Consider the following 17,027-nt stretch of genomic DNA (forward strand, 5'->3'; position numbering starts at 1 on the left):
ATATGTCCCCATCATAATCCCTGGAACTCCCAAATGATACCTTATGGCAAAAGGGTCTCTACCATGTTTGAGTTCATAAGGGTCTCAATATAAAGAGATCAAGATCACTCTGGATTATCAAGGTGGGCCCTAAATGCTATCACAAACATCCTTACAAGAAAAAGGCAGAAGGAATGAGAAAGAATGAAATAATGCCATTTGCAGCCTCAAGGATGGACTTAGAGATTATCATACTGAGTGAAGTAAATCAGAGAAGAAGAAATATGGTATGACATCCCTTATATGCAGAATCTAAAAAGAAATGATACAAATGAACTTTTTTACAGAAGAGATAGACTCACAGACTTAGAGAATGAATTTATGGTTGCCAGGGGTTAGAGTGGAGGGAAGGGATAGTTAGTTTGGGATGGGCATGTACACACTGCTATATTTAAAATGGATAACCAAAAAGGTCCTATTGTATAGCACAGGGAACACTGCTCAGTGTTAATGTGGCAGCTTGGACAGGAAGGGAGTTTGGGGGGAGAATGGCTACATGTATATGTATGGCTGAGTCCCTTCACTGTTCACCTGAAACTATCACAACATTGTACATCAGCTATACTCCAATATAAAACAAAAAGTTAAAAAGAAGAAAGAAACAGGCAGAGGGAGATTTGCCACTACCAAAGAGCAGGCAACATGACCCACAGAGGCAGAGACTAGAGTGATGCAGCCACAAGACAGGGAATGCTGGCAGCTACCAGAGCTGGGAGAGACAAGGAACGGAAGCGGCCCTGAATTCTCCAAAGGAAGTGTGGCCCAGTGATACCGCTTTTGGACACTGGCCTCCAGAACTATAAGAGAATTAATTCATTGTTTTTAAGCCACCAAGTTGGTGGTAATTTTTTACGGCCGTCTCAGGAAACCAATACAAGAAGCGAGAGGCTCTAGGCAACTTGTTCCGAATGTGTACAGTTGGTGGGGGAGATGGGCAGTGAAGGATGGCCATTTGACCTAAACCCTGCAAGACAGATAAGATTCCCTTTAGCAGGGAAGGAACTGGAAGGGCCTTCTAGGAAGAGGAATCAGCACATGCGAAAGCATGGAGATGAGAAGGTTTAGTGTTTTGGGGGAGCAGTAGTCACTGGACCACTAATGGTCCAGTGCAGCTGGAGTACAGGCAACAGGAAGGGATACGATGGGAGAAGAGAATCCAAAAGTGGGATGGGCCTTCCTGGTGGACAGGAAGGCCTGCTAAGAAATCTGGGTGCTCATTTCTAGTAATGTGGAGCCAATGCAGGTAGAATTGAGTTTGGGGATTTTGTCATTTTCCCTCATCCTTCCTGAGAGGTAGCAGAATGGGAGGTCAGTTTCTAGCTATTTCAAGACAGTAACTGCTTTGCTTGTTGCCAAGATGATCCACTCTGGTATGTCATATTCCTAGGGACATGAAGACAAGATCCTGCCTAAGGGATTTCTCCAGGGGAGAGACAAGAACCGTCACAGTGGGGCAGCCCTGCTCCATTCCACCCGGTGTCAACTGGGAGGACTCTGGTGCCCCCCAGGAGACACTATGCAATAACCCCTGTTGCTATGAAATGTGTATGGCCTCTGCCAACTCATCACCCCAAGAAAGCAAACTCCTCCATTAAATTGAACTGCAGGAACTTCATTTGTGTCTCATGTGGAAGGTTTCACTTTTGAAACGCCTACTAAGCCAAAGGCCACTCTTTCCCAGTGAAACGCAGCAAAAAAAAAAACAAAAAAAAAAACACAAAGTGACGTAAACTGGGCTCTGGAGTTGTAATTATATCATTTCTTAAACTCTTCATTCTTATTCCATAATTCTGCAGACAGAACCTCTGCTTCTTTTAGTTGGAACTAAATCCAAAGCCAGGACATTTCAAGGGACAACCTTGCCAGATGTGTAGCTCCACGACATTCCCTTAGCATCCAGGCCATTGAATTTCCAGAAAAGAAATCCAGCCATCACTAGCTCAGGCCTTTGGAATTTTCCATCCTTGGCTAGAGAAAAGGTTAACAAAAATAAACACAGCGATGGCCTTGTCCCATGGAGAACACTTTATGGCCAAACATGGAGGAGAGGGAAGGAAGAGGTGAGAAAAAGATGAAAAGGGGAGAGTAAGAAAGTGCCCACAGTGGAAGGAAGTTTCCAGAGCACGGGGCTGGAGATGGGAAAGTTGTGGTGCGACTGGAGCTAGAGAGCCAGATCTACAGAAGCTTTTTCTGGAGATCACAGTACAGAGAGTGAGCGCCGCTGGGAGCAGCAACTGAGGAAAGTCAGAATGAGGGGGGAACAGTCAGGGGACAGTTGAAGGTAGAAAGAGAAAGAAAGGAAATCTGATAGGGAGAGAATGAAGTCAGCCAAAGGAATCCAGCTCCAGTGGGCGCTGAGCTCAGAGCAAGTCTCAAGGCTTCGGTGGCAGCCTCCATGACATTCCTGTCTAGCAGAGTTTGCTGCCTTGAGAAATATGGGTCTGGATTGGTGTGAACTGTGGCCCTTCTTCTACAGGAAGATGTAGAAAGTGAGGGCCAGCCAACCCTTGACTCCCAAAAGAAATCTGGCCTCTGCAGGTTTCAAGTCTTGAACCGTCGAGTTGGAGAACTGGGTCCCAACGACCATATACAGCAGAGAACTGCACACAAGTGTCCTGCACACTCCTTCACTAAGTAATTCGGGGTCTTGAATTATGCGAGTTGACAGGGTGCACTGCTATCATCTCCTGAATGTCTACTAACCCCTGCTCTGGTCCCACCCACAACTGTCCTATTTGCCTAGTACGGTTTCTACAGGGGTGGATTTCTTCCTGTCTGAATCTGAAGATATACTGGCTACTCTCATTAAATATTGTTAATATTTTAATCTCTGGACTCCTGGTCTACTATAATGAGGGGGAAAAAATCCCTTCCTTCCATCTTAACTTATTTTTATCCTTTAGTTTCTTCAGATTAAGTCTTTGTCTCCCTTCCCCCACCCACCCCCAACTTTGCTCTAAGTAGATTTAATCCATTAAAAAGAAATCAGTGGAAATAGATTCTCTGCTTCTCTTCAATTCAAGCAACAGTTCTAGAAGCATTTCCCTTGGGATTTTAGCATGACCCAAAACAAAGTATCTATCTTTTCCTTCAGCTCAGGCAGCTTGCTATCTCTCACAGCTCAGCTTGCCTCTCTCTCTCTCTCTCTCTCTCTCTCTCTCTCTCTCTCTCTCAATCTCTCTACTCTCTCTCTCTCTCTTCTTTCACTCACTCACAAACAACACATTTGCTCTGTAGTTGCTTCTGGTATATACCACACTCCCAGATGTTCCAGAGTCCTGAGGCATCAACTCTGTCACAAAGCTCATTGATCTAATGCCTACTGCCCATAAGCTATGAAATTCAGATGAGGGTCAGTAAAAAAAGAAAAAAAAAACCCAAACTAGAAAGAAGTCAGTAAAATAATGTGAAATTGACCGCAATAAAATAAGCCAGGTTGAAGGGCAAGAGCCTGTAACATGAAAATGAACATCCATTTCTAAAGAAGATTTAAATAGGATTACAGTTAATATCCTTTCACATTCTAGAGATAAGCAGTATATAAATACATTAGGAAAAAATTTTTATGATAATTCCACTGAAAACATCTGAATTTTTTCATGGAGATGGCTTATAAGGAGAATTGGAACAGTTTTCCTATTAAGCAGAAAGGAAAGGAAAAATGGAACAAGAGAAAAGGATGATGGTTAATGTATATTTTGTCTATAAGATTTTTAATCAAAATCTGGGGGCTTCCCAACTCCCAGATTTACATAATTTTTTTTTAGTACATTTCAACCAGTTATTCAAGGGCCTGGAAAAAGATAGGCCAGCCCTCAGAGAAATATAGCCGTGGCCAATTAGAACTGATGTAAAAATAGAAAATGCAATCCACATCGATGATAGAGTGCTTCTTCAGGGCAGTCGGGCTCTCTGCCATCAGCTCATCATGGATATTGTCATAGCCAGTGTTTGGAGGGCTGGTGAAAATGTGATCAGCCAGGAAGCTTTTGCGGTGTGTCTAAGATGGCAGTGACTGGACTTGGTGAATGAGAGAGGAAGTTTCAATTTCTCTCTCAACTGAAACCATCATGAAGCCAGAAGGAATCAGAGAGATTTTCCAGTCCTTCTCTCTGCTTCTCTAATCATGTGTTTTAGAAACCCATTTCTGGGAAAGAGTCCATCAATTACCTTGAATATGCAGGAGGGCCATGGCCAGTCTAACTTGACCATCAGGATGGGTGAAGTGCCTCTCCACAGGACAAATGACAGGTGTCTTGGGCTTGTCAGTAAAACAGTTATTTGCTGTGATGTGAAACCATCCTTTTCTCTCTTAAATACACACACACACACACCCTTACCTCTACACACACACACACACACACACACACACACACACACCCTTACCTCTACACACACACACACACACACACACACACACACACAAGCTGAGGGTGGAAAATTCCATAGGCCTGAACTGGCCAAGTGCCTGCTAAGTGTCTGGCCAGCTTGTATCTTAAAACACCTCAAGTCTGAAAGCAGTGCCCACTTACAAGAACTCCAGACTGAGAGGCTTTTGTGTGGGAAAATTTTTTTTTTTTAATTATGAAGAATTTAAGAAAACATCCAAACTGAAATTGCAGACTGCAAACCTATACTGCTTTCTTCCGGCCAAAATTCTCAAAAGGGATTGTGCTTTCTCATTCTAACTCTGTGAAGATTTCTGCACCTGGTTCACAGTGTGCCAGTCTATCAGACCCTCCTCCAGACCCTATGGTGTTCCTCGTCTACCATAAGATCACCATTCCTCAAATTCCAGCAATGCCTGAGCACTAGGCAGATGCCCCCTTCTTATTTACTGGAACTTGTGACTATGTTATACTACATGGCAAAGGGATTCTGCAGATGTGATTAAATTAAGGATTCTGAGATGAGATTACCCTCACTAGTTATCCTGGTGGGACCAATGTAATCATGAGTCTTTCTAAGTGAGGGAGGGAGGAAGGCAGGAGAGTGAGAATCAGTGAAAGAGACATGATGACAGAAGCAGTATCAGTATGACACCATGTGAGAAAGACCTGACCAGACATTGCTGGCATGAAGATAGAGGAAGGGGCCATGAGCCAAGGAATGCAGGCAGCCTCCAGAAACTGGAAAAGGCACCATAAGAGCTTCCCCCCTAGAGCCTCTGGGAGGGAGTGAGGACTTACAGATACCTTGGTGTTAGCCCAGTGAAACCCGTTTCAGACTTCCAACCTCCAGAACTGTGAGTTTAATAAACCTGTGCTGCTTTAGACACTAAGTTTGTGGTGATGTGTTCTAGTGGCCAGAGGAAACTTAACAGGCCATGCGTCAAGTGCACATGGCCATGCGTCAAGTCAGCAGGGCCACCACTAGAACTCCTCATGGAAGTACTCTGCCTCTTCTGAGTTCTCTAAGCAGACCCCCTGCTAAGCTCAAGCTATTGTGCAGTCACGGTGAGGGTAGGGCAGTCCTCCTCAGGATCAGCAACAAGATGAGAACCCTCCTAGAGGAACTGGGCACTTGGCTGGCAAACCAAGATAGAGGGTTAGATACAGGGTCAAGCCCAGGACACAGGGACAGCAACCCCTGGGGACAAGAAAGAAGATCAAACCCAGGGACCAGCAGTGGATTTGACAGGGCAGAACCAATAGCCTAGACGACTTAAGGCTCAGCCCCCAAGCTCTGAATACAACGAGTTTTCCAATGTCCCCTGCTTAGGGCTCTGCACCTGGGGTGATGCCAGGCTGGCAGTGTACATCTGAGTAGCTCCTGCTCCACGCAGAGGCAGCAGGGTGAGGGAGCCGGGCATCAATCACAGAACTAAAGTGAGAAAGCCCTGCAGAATTCTCCTCTGACTTCCCCAGTGAGAATTCAGCCAGACCGTTTCATTTTGTTTGGAAGGGGAAGACAGAGGCAGAGCTCCTCTGTAAGCAGTCACGTGGATCACCAGCAGTGGAGGAGTGATTCTCCCCCGGGGTCAGGTTAGCAGGGAGTACCTTCTTTGCGCCACAAGCACTAGAGCATGAGCTAAACACTCTGCTGGCAGAAGAGAGCTGTGGCTCCTATAAGCTTTCCAATAACTATTTGGTTCAGTGTTTGCAACAGTTGATGGAGAGCCCTCCTGGATTTCAGTTCTTTCTGGGTGGGAAGTTAGACAACTTAGAAGGTGGTATTCCCTCCTTTAGGTCTCTAGGAAATCATTTAATGGACCGAAGCCTTCAGAACTTGTTAACCTATGAAAAGAAACTGGTTTTGCCAACAACACTCTTCTACTCATGCCATGAACATTGACAACAGGTCCTGTAAGGCGTAAAGCTGGCAGTTTGACAAGTGGGAAAACTAAACCGCTCATATAAAAGGCATGGAGAGAAATATATATGTTGTTATTTTTGGACAGCACTAACCTGCTTGAAAAAAAAAAAAAACATAAAAAAACAGTTTCCTGAAAATGATCCCATGTACCTCGGCTGAACCAGTGTCCTGGAGATATTTTTTCCCCCATATCATTATTCAAACAGCAAAGAAAGGAAGAACGGCCGATGGCAAACAGTTCTCAAAATCCTTTGGCTGACTTCGGCAAGGAAAAATCTATACTGATCTTGCCCGCATTGCTCAATAACAACACCACCCCTCTTTTTTTTTCTTCTGTCCTCACCTTCTACTTTCCCATTAAAGAGACCTAAGCTTGTTCAGAAATAAACACTGTTTCCCAATAGGAGGACATCATCACCCAAACCACACTAAAAGAGATTCCTCCACCAAATCTATTGTGGAATCTGGCCCGGGAGCTAGTGATTCTTTACCTGATTATGCCAAAGAAATTGAGACACCTTGAGTTCATTACCTGTTCTGTCATTTAGCAAACATGGGTGGCCTACAGCCTGCCTCACTTGAAACCATGCCTCTGTCCCCTTCTGATGGGAGAGAGGTGACGACAATGCAGTATGCATTTCATAGTGACCTGGAAGAACATGCGAGGGAGGTCAGAGACATAGCTGCAGTTTTTTTAAACTCTTCCTAAGATCAGGGCTATAAAAATACAAGGTCTTTTCATTGTCCAACCATCATTTCGTACAAAGGCATTCCCCAGCCTCCTGACACACTTCACCAAAGCACTTCAAATAAAGATGTTCTGTCTCAGAGGCTTAGAAGAACACTTGACTTCTTAGTTAAATCTCACCCAGTCCAATCTTTCAGTCACTAGGGAAAACAACAGGAGGGAAAAGCTGAAGTATCAGAATACCTTCAAACATTTCTCTGCAGCTTGAAACATAACACAATCTGACATAAGCTGTTGAGAAAGGCCAAAACATAACTTCCTATCAACAATAAACTCAATGGGCAATAAAAATAAGGCGGCAAAGAGTGGCAGGAAATCATTAATAGCAAATTTTGGCATGATTGTGCGAGGCTCTGCATAGACAATAGGTAAACCTCACGTCTCTGGAACAATTGGCCTATTTTCTACCGTATCGACAACACTGGAAACCTGTCCACACCATTCCTAATAGAACTTACCCTGCTACTGCAAAACCAAGATAACTGGGTAGAAAAGGACATCAATTTCTTAGGAGACCTTTAAGCTTGAAACGTCCCCACTAAAATTACATGTTTCCACAATATATCTTTAAAAAGGCATTTGAACGTCAATATTCATTTGATTATTTTTGAAGTAAGGATGAATGCATGAAATGAAGATTAATAAAGTTTTGAGAGGGAAAGGACGGGGTGTTGAAGTTCTAGTCTTCCATACAGAGCCCAATGCTCTTCTAGCCACACTTTTGCAGGAACCGTGATAAAGAGCCAGTCATAAGTTCCCCAGACCAGAGAACCTTCCCCGGACATGGGATGGGATGTTCCTCCCCACTAGAAGACTAGCCCTCCCACTCATTCATCTGGCTAGTCTGAAAGCCAGAATTGCCAAAAACCCAGAGTCCTACCTCACATCCACTGGGCTCTCTGATATGACCCAGTTCACCTGAGAATGGCGGTTCCCCAGGACCCCATGGGCAGCCAGCTTATTCTGCCAAGAGGGAATGACTCTTGGCTCAGCCATGTATGTAGCTCACCCTCTGGGGCATTATCTGGAGCAAGGAAATAAAAAAGCAAGAGTAGGGATTCCTAACCTTCAAGCTATGACAAACCTAGACAACATATTAAAACGCAGAGACATCACCTTGCTGAGAAAAGTCTGTATAGTCAAAGCAATGTTTTTTCCAGTAGTCATGTATGGATGTGAGAGTTGGGTGATAAAGAAGGCTGAGCACCAAAGAATTGATGCTTTCAAACTGTGGTGCTGGAGAAGATTCTTGAGAGTCCCTTGGACTGCAAAGAAATCAAATCAGTCAATCCTAAAGGAAATCAACCCTGAATATTCATTGGGAGGACTGATGCTGAAGTTAAAGCTCTGATACTTTGACCACCTAATGTGAAGGAAAAAGACCCTGATGACTCATGGAAAAAGACCCTGATGGAAAAAGACTCATGGAAAAGACCCTGATGCTGGGAAAGGGTGAAGGCTGGAGGAGAAGGGGGCAACAGAGGATGAGATGGTTGGATGTCATCACCGACTCAATGGACATGTGTCTGAGTAAGCTGTGGGAGTTGGTGATGGACAGGGATGCCTGATGTACTGCAGTTCATGGGGTTGCAAAGAGTCAGATACGACTGAGCAACTGAACAACAGGGTTCCCTGGTGGCTCAGCCGGAATCCACCTGCAAATCCACCTGCCAATGCAGGAGACGGGGGTTTGATACCTTGTCTGGGAAGATCCCACATGCCATGGAGCAACTAAGCCCAAGTGCCACAACTACTGAAGCCTGTGTATCTGGAGCTCATGCTCCACAAGAGAAGCCACCGCAATGAGAAGCCCGAGCACCACAACCAGAGAGCAGCCCCCATTTGCTGCAACTAGAGAAAAGCGCACAAAGCAATAAAGACCCAGCATAGCCAAAAACAAATGAATATATAATTTTTTTTTTAAAAGGCAAGGGTACCTGCTTCCCTTCTACACATTTACTGTTGTCTGTTGACTTGTCACACATACACAAAAGACCTCTTGCATACCATTAAGCCCAGGAAAAACAATGCAGGCCAACAGTCATTCAGTGCCCTCCATGTGCCAAGCCCTGGTCCCCAGTGCTTCACATGCAACTCGCTGAAGCCTTTCAACAAACCCACAAGAGGGTTATCAAGGCCCAGAAGGTTAAAAAACTGGCCCAAGGTCACCCAGCTAATAATCTGCTGAGCTGGACTTTGAACCCGGGCCGTGAGCTTTCAGAGCCTACTCTGCCCTACTAAACACGCGTCACAGGCAACGGGGCTGAATGCAACTGTCCCTTTGCCCCAGTTACTGCTCTGGGAGCCTGCAGGGTGCGGCCCTGCAAGAGTTGGAAAGGCATCTGGCTCTGAGCTGATATAAGCGACAGGCCAACGTTACTATGAACCCCGCTGCAGTCTGACAAAAGCTGAAGGAAACCAAGAGATCTAAATCCCAAACAGAGATGTATCATCAAATGACCGTTAGGATTTACAGAAAAGGGGAAACCGCTCTTGCGCTTTCTCCTGCCTGTGGTTTCTGGCCTTCCCTTCCGTGTTTCAGAAAGAAAGAAAAAAGAAAACGACAAAAAAAAAACAACTAATAACTTTTCAACATACTTACTTATGATTTTATGTGTCAGAAGAAAGCAAAAGCAGAGAGGTGAAGACATCTCTGAATGGAATTCCAACAAACAAGCAAGGGGGGCTCCCAGGGTGGAGCGCTGGGGGTCTAGGAAGATAGCAAGGACTTTGGCAGCTCACAGAGGTCAAATCAAGGAATGGCAAGATGAGTGACACAGGTAAACTGTATACAGATTTCTCAGCGTCAGACAACTGCCATTTACTTTCTCCATTCTTATTTAAAAAAAAAAAAGGTGTCTGTAGTTCAGTAAATGTGGGCAGTGAAAAGAAGAACACTTAATTAGCAGAGGCTCACTGAACACTGTTGAGCCCAGAAAGGACCAAACTCTTGAAAAACCCGTAAGGATCACAAAAAAGATCATCACAGGGCCCTGGGCAGAAATGATGTAACTAGCTGAAGAGAGAAGCCATACCACCATCTTCTCTATTTCAGTCATTTGCATACATCTCATCTCCCTTCCGGGCCTGAGAGTCCCTCCAGGGCAGGAAACGTGCTCTCCAGCCTCTCGGGGGAAGGAGGCTAGTCAGGCTGAGCCCGTGGAGAGGAGGCTGCCCAGGGGATGACCTAACTTCCCATGAAGTCTAGAGAGGCCGCTACTCACTGCCCAGCCTCCCACTTTCCTAATCACCCCCGAAGATGCCAACTTCTTCAATCAGCTAATCTCTCCTACAATCTCACCTCACCAGCTACTCAACCCTGGCTCTTCCTCCCCTTCCTGATCCCATCTGGGACACTCTTCTGGGCCCTCAACAACCTCACTCTTTTGCCAAAACACAACACTACACACTCTTTCCTTTCCCCTCTCATGGAACACGCTGACCCTCCAGGTCACCCGGGTGGACAAACCTCAGCCATCTTGACTCCACCTCTCCCCTCTTTCTCTTCCTCCCATTTCTTCCTTTCCCCTCTCCTACGCCCTCTTCAAGACATCACTAAATCCTGTTGATTTTATCACTCCTCTTCTGCTTTATCTCCATTGTCACTGCCTCAGTTATGCCTTTGTTGTCCCTCTTCAGAGCCACAGAGCTACATTTTAACTAGTTACCTGGCCTCCAGGCACCCAGGACCAGGTCCCATCCTCCATATTGTTTCCAGTGTATCTGCTGCCCCCTTCTTGGCTCATATCCAAAATGGGTATGAAATACTGTTCCCTTCTTTACTGTAATCTGTAGTAGACCCTTCCAGAATAGTTTTTTGTTACTAGATTTCTCTTTAACCTTTATGAATCACTTATACATCAGACACTTTCCAAATATTACCTTCTTTGACCCCAGGAGACCTCCACAAGGTTGGGACAACTATCTACAACCATTTCACAGATGAGGACAACAAGATCTGGTTACTTGCCTCAGTTCACAATGCAAGCTGGTGACAGAAGGCAGATTCAAGTCTAGGTCTGACTCCTGAACCTGGGCTCTGCCTTCCTTATTTTAAGGAGGACACTGAAACCTTGGAAAGGAGCCCAAACAAGATGAACGTGATGGTAAAGCATCTTGAAACCAAATCATGTGAGGAAGGAAGAAAATGAAGGCTGTTTGGCTTTGGGAAGAGAGAATTTTAAAATGCCATGGTGGCAGTCTCCAAATATTTGAAGGGTTGTCATGTGAAAGAGGAAGCAAACATATTCTGTGTGGCTCCGAACGGCAAAGGTGGGCCTAGCCTAGCAGTGGAACTTACAGAGAACACATTTCAGCACAACAGTCTTACCCAGCCCTCTCATAGGCAGAGAGCGGCTAAGGAGAAGCTAGTCACCATTTGTCAGGGGTGGTACAGAGGACATTTCTGCCTTGAGTAGGCAAGTGGCCTAGATCTGTGTTTCTGTGCACTGTGCACATCAAAATCACCTTGGTTGTTTTTAAAAATACAGATGCCTGGCCCCACCCCAGACTTATCGAAACAGAATCTTAGGGCTGGAGACCGTTAGTGCGAGGATTACAAACCAGGAAATAAGTCTGTAAGAAGGTTCACTCGAATCCTCAAAAGAAGAAATACAAATGGCTAATCACACATGCAAACCTGTTCCACTTCAAGACTAATGAAAGGAATGCAAATTAGAAGAGTGATATGCCATTGATCACCTATCAGATTGCAAAGGTTAAAAAATATTAATTGCCAGTGCTGCTATGCGGGGTGAGGGGAGGAACACTCACACATTCCGGTGATGAAACAGCAAATGGTAATAACATTCTGCAGCGCAATTCAACAGCAGGTTTAAGGGGAACTTTCAATGCTAAATATGTATCTAATGTTGAAGCAAGCAATTCCGATGCTACAAATTTATCCTAGAGGGACAATCTAGCAAGTTTGAAAGTGCCTGCTCAAAGATGTGTGTTCAAATCCATGTTTATACCTGCACTGTCCAAAAGAACTTTCTGCAGTGATGGCAGTTTGCTCTCTGTGCTGTCCTACTTGCCAACTACTACACACGTGTGGCTATTGAGTACCTGAACTGTGGCAAGTGCAGTTTAGGAGCTGATTTTTAATTAATTTTAATTTTTTAATTAGTTCAAATGCAAATATAAATAGCCACAGATGGCCAGTAGCTACTGTCTGGGAGAGCTTGTGTTCAGAATGCCACAAAATTATAGCTTCTCAAGGTATCAAACAATAAAGGATAATTACCTATAGTCCACCCACAGTGCAATTTTTGGCAGCCGTTAAACATGATTATCTGGATTTATATTACTGATGTCAAGCAATGTTCTTAAAATATGGATAGGTGAAATAATTATTTAAAAGCTCGTATGATAAATTTGTTTAACATGTTCAGCTTAAGAAACAAATTCTACTATTTGGTGTTTCTAAGTAGCCTCTGCACTGGGCTTGCAGACAGATCCTTCCTTTTCCAAACCTGGAAAAGCCAACAGGAGCAGCGAGACTATTTCATTGAGAGCTCAACTACGTCTCTCAACTGGGGAGAGAGAGAGAGAGAGAGAGAGAGAGAGAGAGTGAGTGAGTGTGTGTGTGTGTGTGTTAGTCACTCAGTCGTGTCCGACTCTTTGTGACCCACCATAGACTGTAGCCCGCCATAGACTGCAGCCCGCCAGGCTTCTCTGTTCATGGGATTTTCCAGGTAAGAATACTAGAGTGAATTGCCATTTCCTTCTCCAGGGGGTCTTCCCAACCCAGGGATCGAACCCAGGTCTCCCACATTGCAGGCGGTCAAAACTCATTGCAACTGGCTTTATTATTTTGTCCTCGATTAAGTATATTGCACAAATTCCCCTGGGAAGAGGGAGCAGGGGAGCTGATTCATTTTCAGGCCTTCCCTAAATGCGAACGTAAGGAACACTCCTGGGTGTGTGTGTGTGTGTGTATGTGGAGAGCTTTTCTCTACTGGCCTTGTGTGCAATGGGGCCAGCCTGGGAACCGTGCATGCATTGCCCTGCCTCAAGGGGCTACAACCCATAATATCTAGTGACTCTTTCCTGATCCTTCCGTGCACAAGGAATTGAGGGTATATTCAGCAGCAGCAAGCAAACAGTTTTGAAACACCTACAAGGTGACCTTCCCAGGCTGACACAGGGACTCCTCCCGAGGGCAGCCAGAATACAAAAGGTTTATCAAATGGCTTTGTTCCCCCACAGGCACAAACAGCTCCATCCTGAATTCTAACAAAAACAGCGCTAAAACTCTGCATGCTAAAACTCTGCATTCTAAAATGTGTGTATATGTGTAAACACTTTTCAGTTCATCACATACACTCTCAGGTTATAATATTCCTTCCCAAGTCTCTCTTGAGAAATCTCTGCCAGTGGTTAATTCTGTAATTATCCCTTTGCTTGGGTTAAAAGTATCCTTCATAAAAATGCCAAACTTACAAGAAAATGCAGCCACAAAACGGTCTTTCTTTCTCTGCTTCATTATGTAGTTAATAGATTCGAGGAAGTACTGATAACTGAATGAAGGTCTGAATACACAACTACATGCTATATATAGCCCAGGCCTTCTGAATTTTTCAAACAGTGAACAAAACTGAATGATGTTAGCAATATGCCAAAAAGGGTATAACTGTTTTTTTTTTTTTTTAACAAACCACCTAAACAGGAAATTCTGTATATTTGTTCAGCTTGGTGGGTTTTCCAACTTTTAGTAAAAGATACACCACAAGAAAGCTTGATCTGCAGCAGGAATGACTCCATATTGGAATCTAATGAATGTGACTCCATGTTGAAGCCCTAACTTGAGTGTCGTGGGTTTAGAGCAGCAAGTATAAATCCCACCTCAGCTGTCACGTATAAACATTTTGGGTTTTAAATCAGAAAAGAATCAGACTTTATGTCGGCAGCTGCAATGTGCATGGTCTATTCACTCTCCAGTCACGCGTGGCTTTGCTTAATGAGCTCTTGGGGTCAGGAAAGCAGGGGCCAAGAAGGAGAGCCATTTAGGAGAGTATACTCCTTTACGATTGTTTCCTCATTTCTTAATTGACTGAACCACTTTAAAATAGCATTCACTAAATGTGCTATGAATAATCTATAATTGACTTATGTATATAATCTGGGTATCCTCCTGACAAACACATATGTACACCCAATCCAGGCTGGAACTAATGAAACAAATGATAATAAAGTCATCCACATTCACTCATCATTTTAAGGCATCTAGGATTGTGTCTTGCACACCATAAGGACTCAACAGATATAGATTTAGATTCCTAGAATCAGTTCTCCCCACCTCCCAAAATTTCAGTGTGGACTACATACCAAAGTAGTAAATAAATATTTCTGTGCCTTGCCTGTTCAAGTCTGTGGCCTTGGTCCCAAGTAAGCTAGGTTGGCAGCATCTCTTGTTGGAGTCTCTTCCCACTAACAGTTTTTTTGAGCTTTGCCAAAGAGTCTGTGGCTAGGAAGGTACCTGTGTTACCCCGAATTCTTTTTCAAACCCAAAAACCTGGGCAAGAATGCTAATGTTAACTTTACACTGCTGAGGGTGGCAGGTCAAATGCTGGTCAAATCCCAGTGGAGGTTTGCTGAGGCCCATTTATTCTCTTGAGACCATCTGTCCACTTCACAGGGTGTGGTACAGGGCCAGCCACCCCTGCTTAAGTGAGATTTTTCTTTCTTCCTGAATTTAGAAAAGGGTTTCCTGTGCTAGGGAGATTGAATCACTTGTTAACAATCACCCAAGATAAGAGCCTGGTATAAATTCCCTACACACAGCTTGCCTTCCAATCTTAACCGGCTGTGCTGACAATCGAGGTTCCAATCTGACCCCAACAGGACCTCATTCTACAATCAGTGAGACACACAATAAGCCAAGTCCATTAAAACAACATTAAAGGTCTGGGTTTTTAGCTGTGCTAAACAGCAGGATTAAACTTTCAAGGTTCCAGCCAGGATAGAGAGATTTCTTTAAAGTCACTTGGCTTTGCACAGTTGTAGCTATTACAGATCAGATCTTTATCTCAAAGGTACATATTTTGCCTTTGATCCTCCTCCAAAACTCCCACTAGTGTCAACTTTCTCCACAGTTGGGATCAGGTCCCTGGCCTCCTTTTTATTTTTATTTTTGGCCTCCCTTTTATGTTGGTTTTATCACAGATACTACAAGATCAACAGAAAAATTACAAGGAAAAGCTGTGAAGTTCCCTTCTGATGAAAGTTGTTTTAACAAAAAGAGCTCACTCTTAAATGGTGAAATTTAAACACAGAAGATAACTTGCTGTAAGGTAGAGGGACTGGAGAGAGACGAAAACGAACAACCAACCAACCAAAGCAACAAAACAAACAGTAATTAACCAGTCTGATTGCTTATTTAGGTTTTGATCGCTGGTCCAGGAAATTGGCAACAAGCGTCTTGAAAATAGAAGGGGCCCATTAGTACCCGTCCGCGGAGCTCGCGAGTCTGACAACCCGAGGGTGCAACGGAAAGGTTCCCAGGGGGTCAGCGAGCTTTCCAATCCCCATCCCCCAGCCCTGAGCGGTGGGGCTCTGAGCCCAGGTCCTCCATCCCCGGACTAGCGCACACCATCTTCTCCTAAAACCCCATGGGCCCATCTCCTCGCCTCTGGAACGCTCCCGGGTCCCAGGGGACACCCTGGCCCTGCGGCTGCAGAGCCCGCGCCCACTCGCCCCGGAACCCCGTTGTCTCCAATCCGCTCCTTTCTGGGCGCCAGCGCCAGCAGCGCCCCTCTACACCCATCACCACCCTCTCCCTAGTAGCAGGAGGAAGTCGCTGCGCTTCCTCTGTTCTCACCGCCCGCTGGAGCTTGGGCGCCCGGGGTTTTTTGGGTGGGGTTCTTTTTTTGTGTACACGGTATGTGAATGTATGTGTATGTGTGTGTGTGTGCGCGCGCGCGCGTGCGTGTGTGTGCAAAACGCTCGTCGCATCCTTCCGCCTAGGCTGCCTCAGGTGCGACCAGGAGGGAATCGGGATCTCGCCGCGCCCGGGTCGCAGGCTCTTTGTGCCGGGTCTCGGGGAGCGGGGTCCGCTCTCCAGCTCACGCTCCCCTCCCGGGCCCCGGTTCCGAGCCCGACGGCCAGTCGGCGTCCAGCCGGGCGCACGCCTCTTCCGCCGTGCGGGGCAGCCGGGCAGCCGCGGCGCTGTCAGCGGCCGCCTGGGACTCGGACCCCCAGCGAGGGGTGGCCGCGGCGAAAACTTACTGAAGCGGAGAAAGAAGCGGGGAGAGCACCGGGCGGCCGCAGGCTGCGCCGTCCCCGTCCCGGCCCCGCGCGCGCGCGGGAAGCCACCCGGTCGTCCTCACCTGGAGCGTGTCCCCCGGGACCCCTCGGTCACTCACCAGCACCACGGAGCTCCGCACGGCCTCCGACACACTCTGCCGGAGCTCGGCCGCCGTGCCAGGCTTGCTGAGCCGCTTGGTGAATTTGCGCACTTCGGCCATGGCAGCGGCGGGCAGGTCTCGGCGGGCGTGCTCAGTGCGCCAAGCCGGGGCGGCCGCGGCTGCTCCCTGTGTTTACACGCCGGCGGGCCGGCCACATCGCAGCTCGGCGGCGGCGCGGCTCCCGCAGCCCCTCCTCCCGCCCCCCGCGGCCCCTCCCTCCTTCGCTTGCTCGCAGTCCTGCCCCACGGCAGTGGTCGCTCCCTCCCCTAGAGAGCCCGAGCTCCGCGCTCGAGCTGCCGGAGGAGGAGGGTGTGTCTGAGGGGAAGGGTGTGCGGAGGGGGAGGGAGCGCGGGAGGGGGGCCCAGGGTCACGAGGGAAGAGGGGGGAAGTGGCAACCGCTCGGGCTCCGCCCGCAGCTGATGTTGCTGGTGCAGCCGCATCCGGGAGGGGAGATCTGGCTGCTTCATTTTTTGTGTGTATTTGGGGGGTGGCGGGGGGACACGGAAAGTCGCCAAGTG

At 46.4% G+C, this 17,027-nt stretch overlaps 1 protein-coding gene across 2 annotated transcripts in view; it reads right to left on the reverse strand.

The window, feature by feature from the left end:
- The window catches only part of LOC145536040 (dedicator of cytokinesis protein 11), a 201,815-nt gene extending 185,157 nt beyond the window's left edge, over positions 1–16,658 (reverse strand). For both annotated transcript variants that reach the window (XM_081564420.1, XM_081564421.1), the window contains exon 1: positions 16,468–16,658. In XM_081564420.1, the coding sequence (XP_081420546.1) occupies positions 16,468–16,569 (102 nt within the window). In that variant the 5' untranslated portion in view covers positions 16,570–16,658. The remainder of the gene's footprint in view (positions 1–16,467) is intronic.
- Positions 16,659–17,027: the final 369 nt, after the last annotated feature.

This window comes from Giraffa tippelskirchi, chromosome X (genome assembly GCF_054371585.1).
Source record: "Giraffa tippelskirchi isolate mGirTip1 chromosome X, T2T-mGirTip1v1.2.pri, whole genome shotgun sequence".
In the NCBI taxonomy this organism is placed as follows: domain Eukaryota; kingdom Metazoa; phylum Chordata; class Mammalia; order Artiodactyla; family Giraffidae; genus Giraffa; species Giraffa tippelskirchi.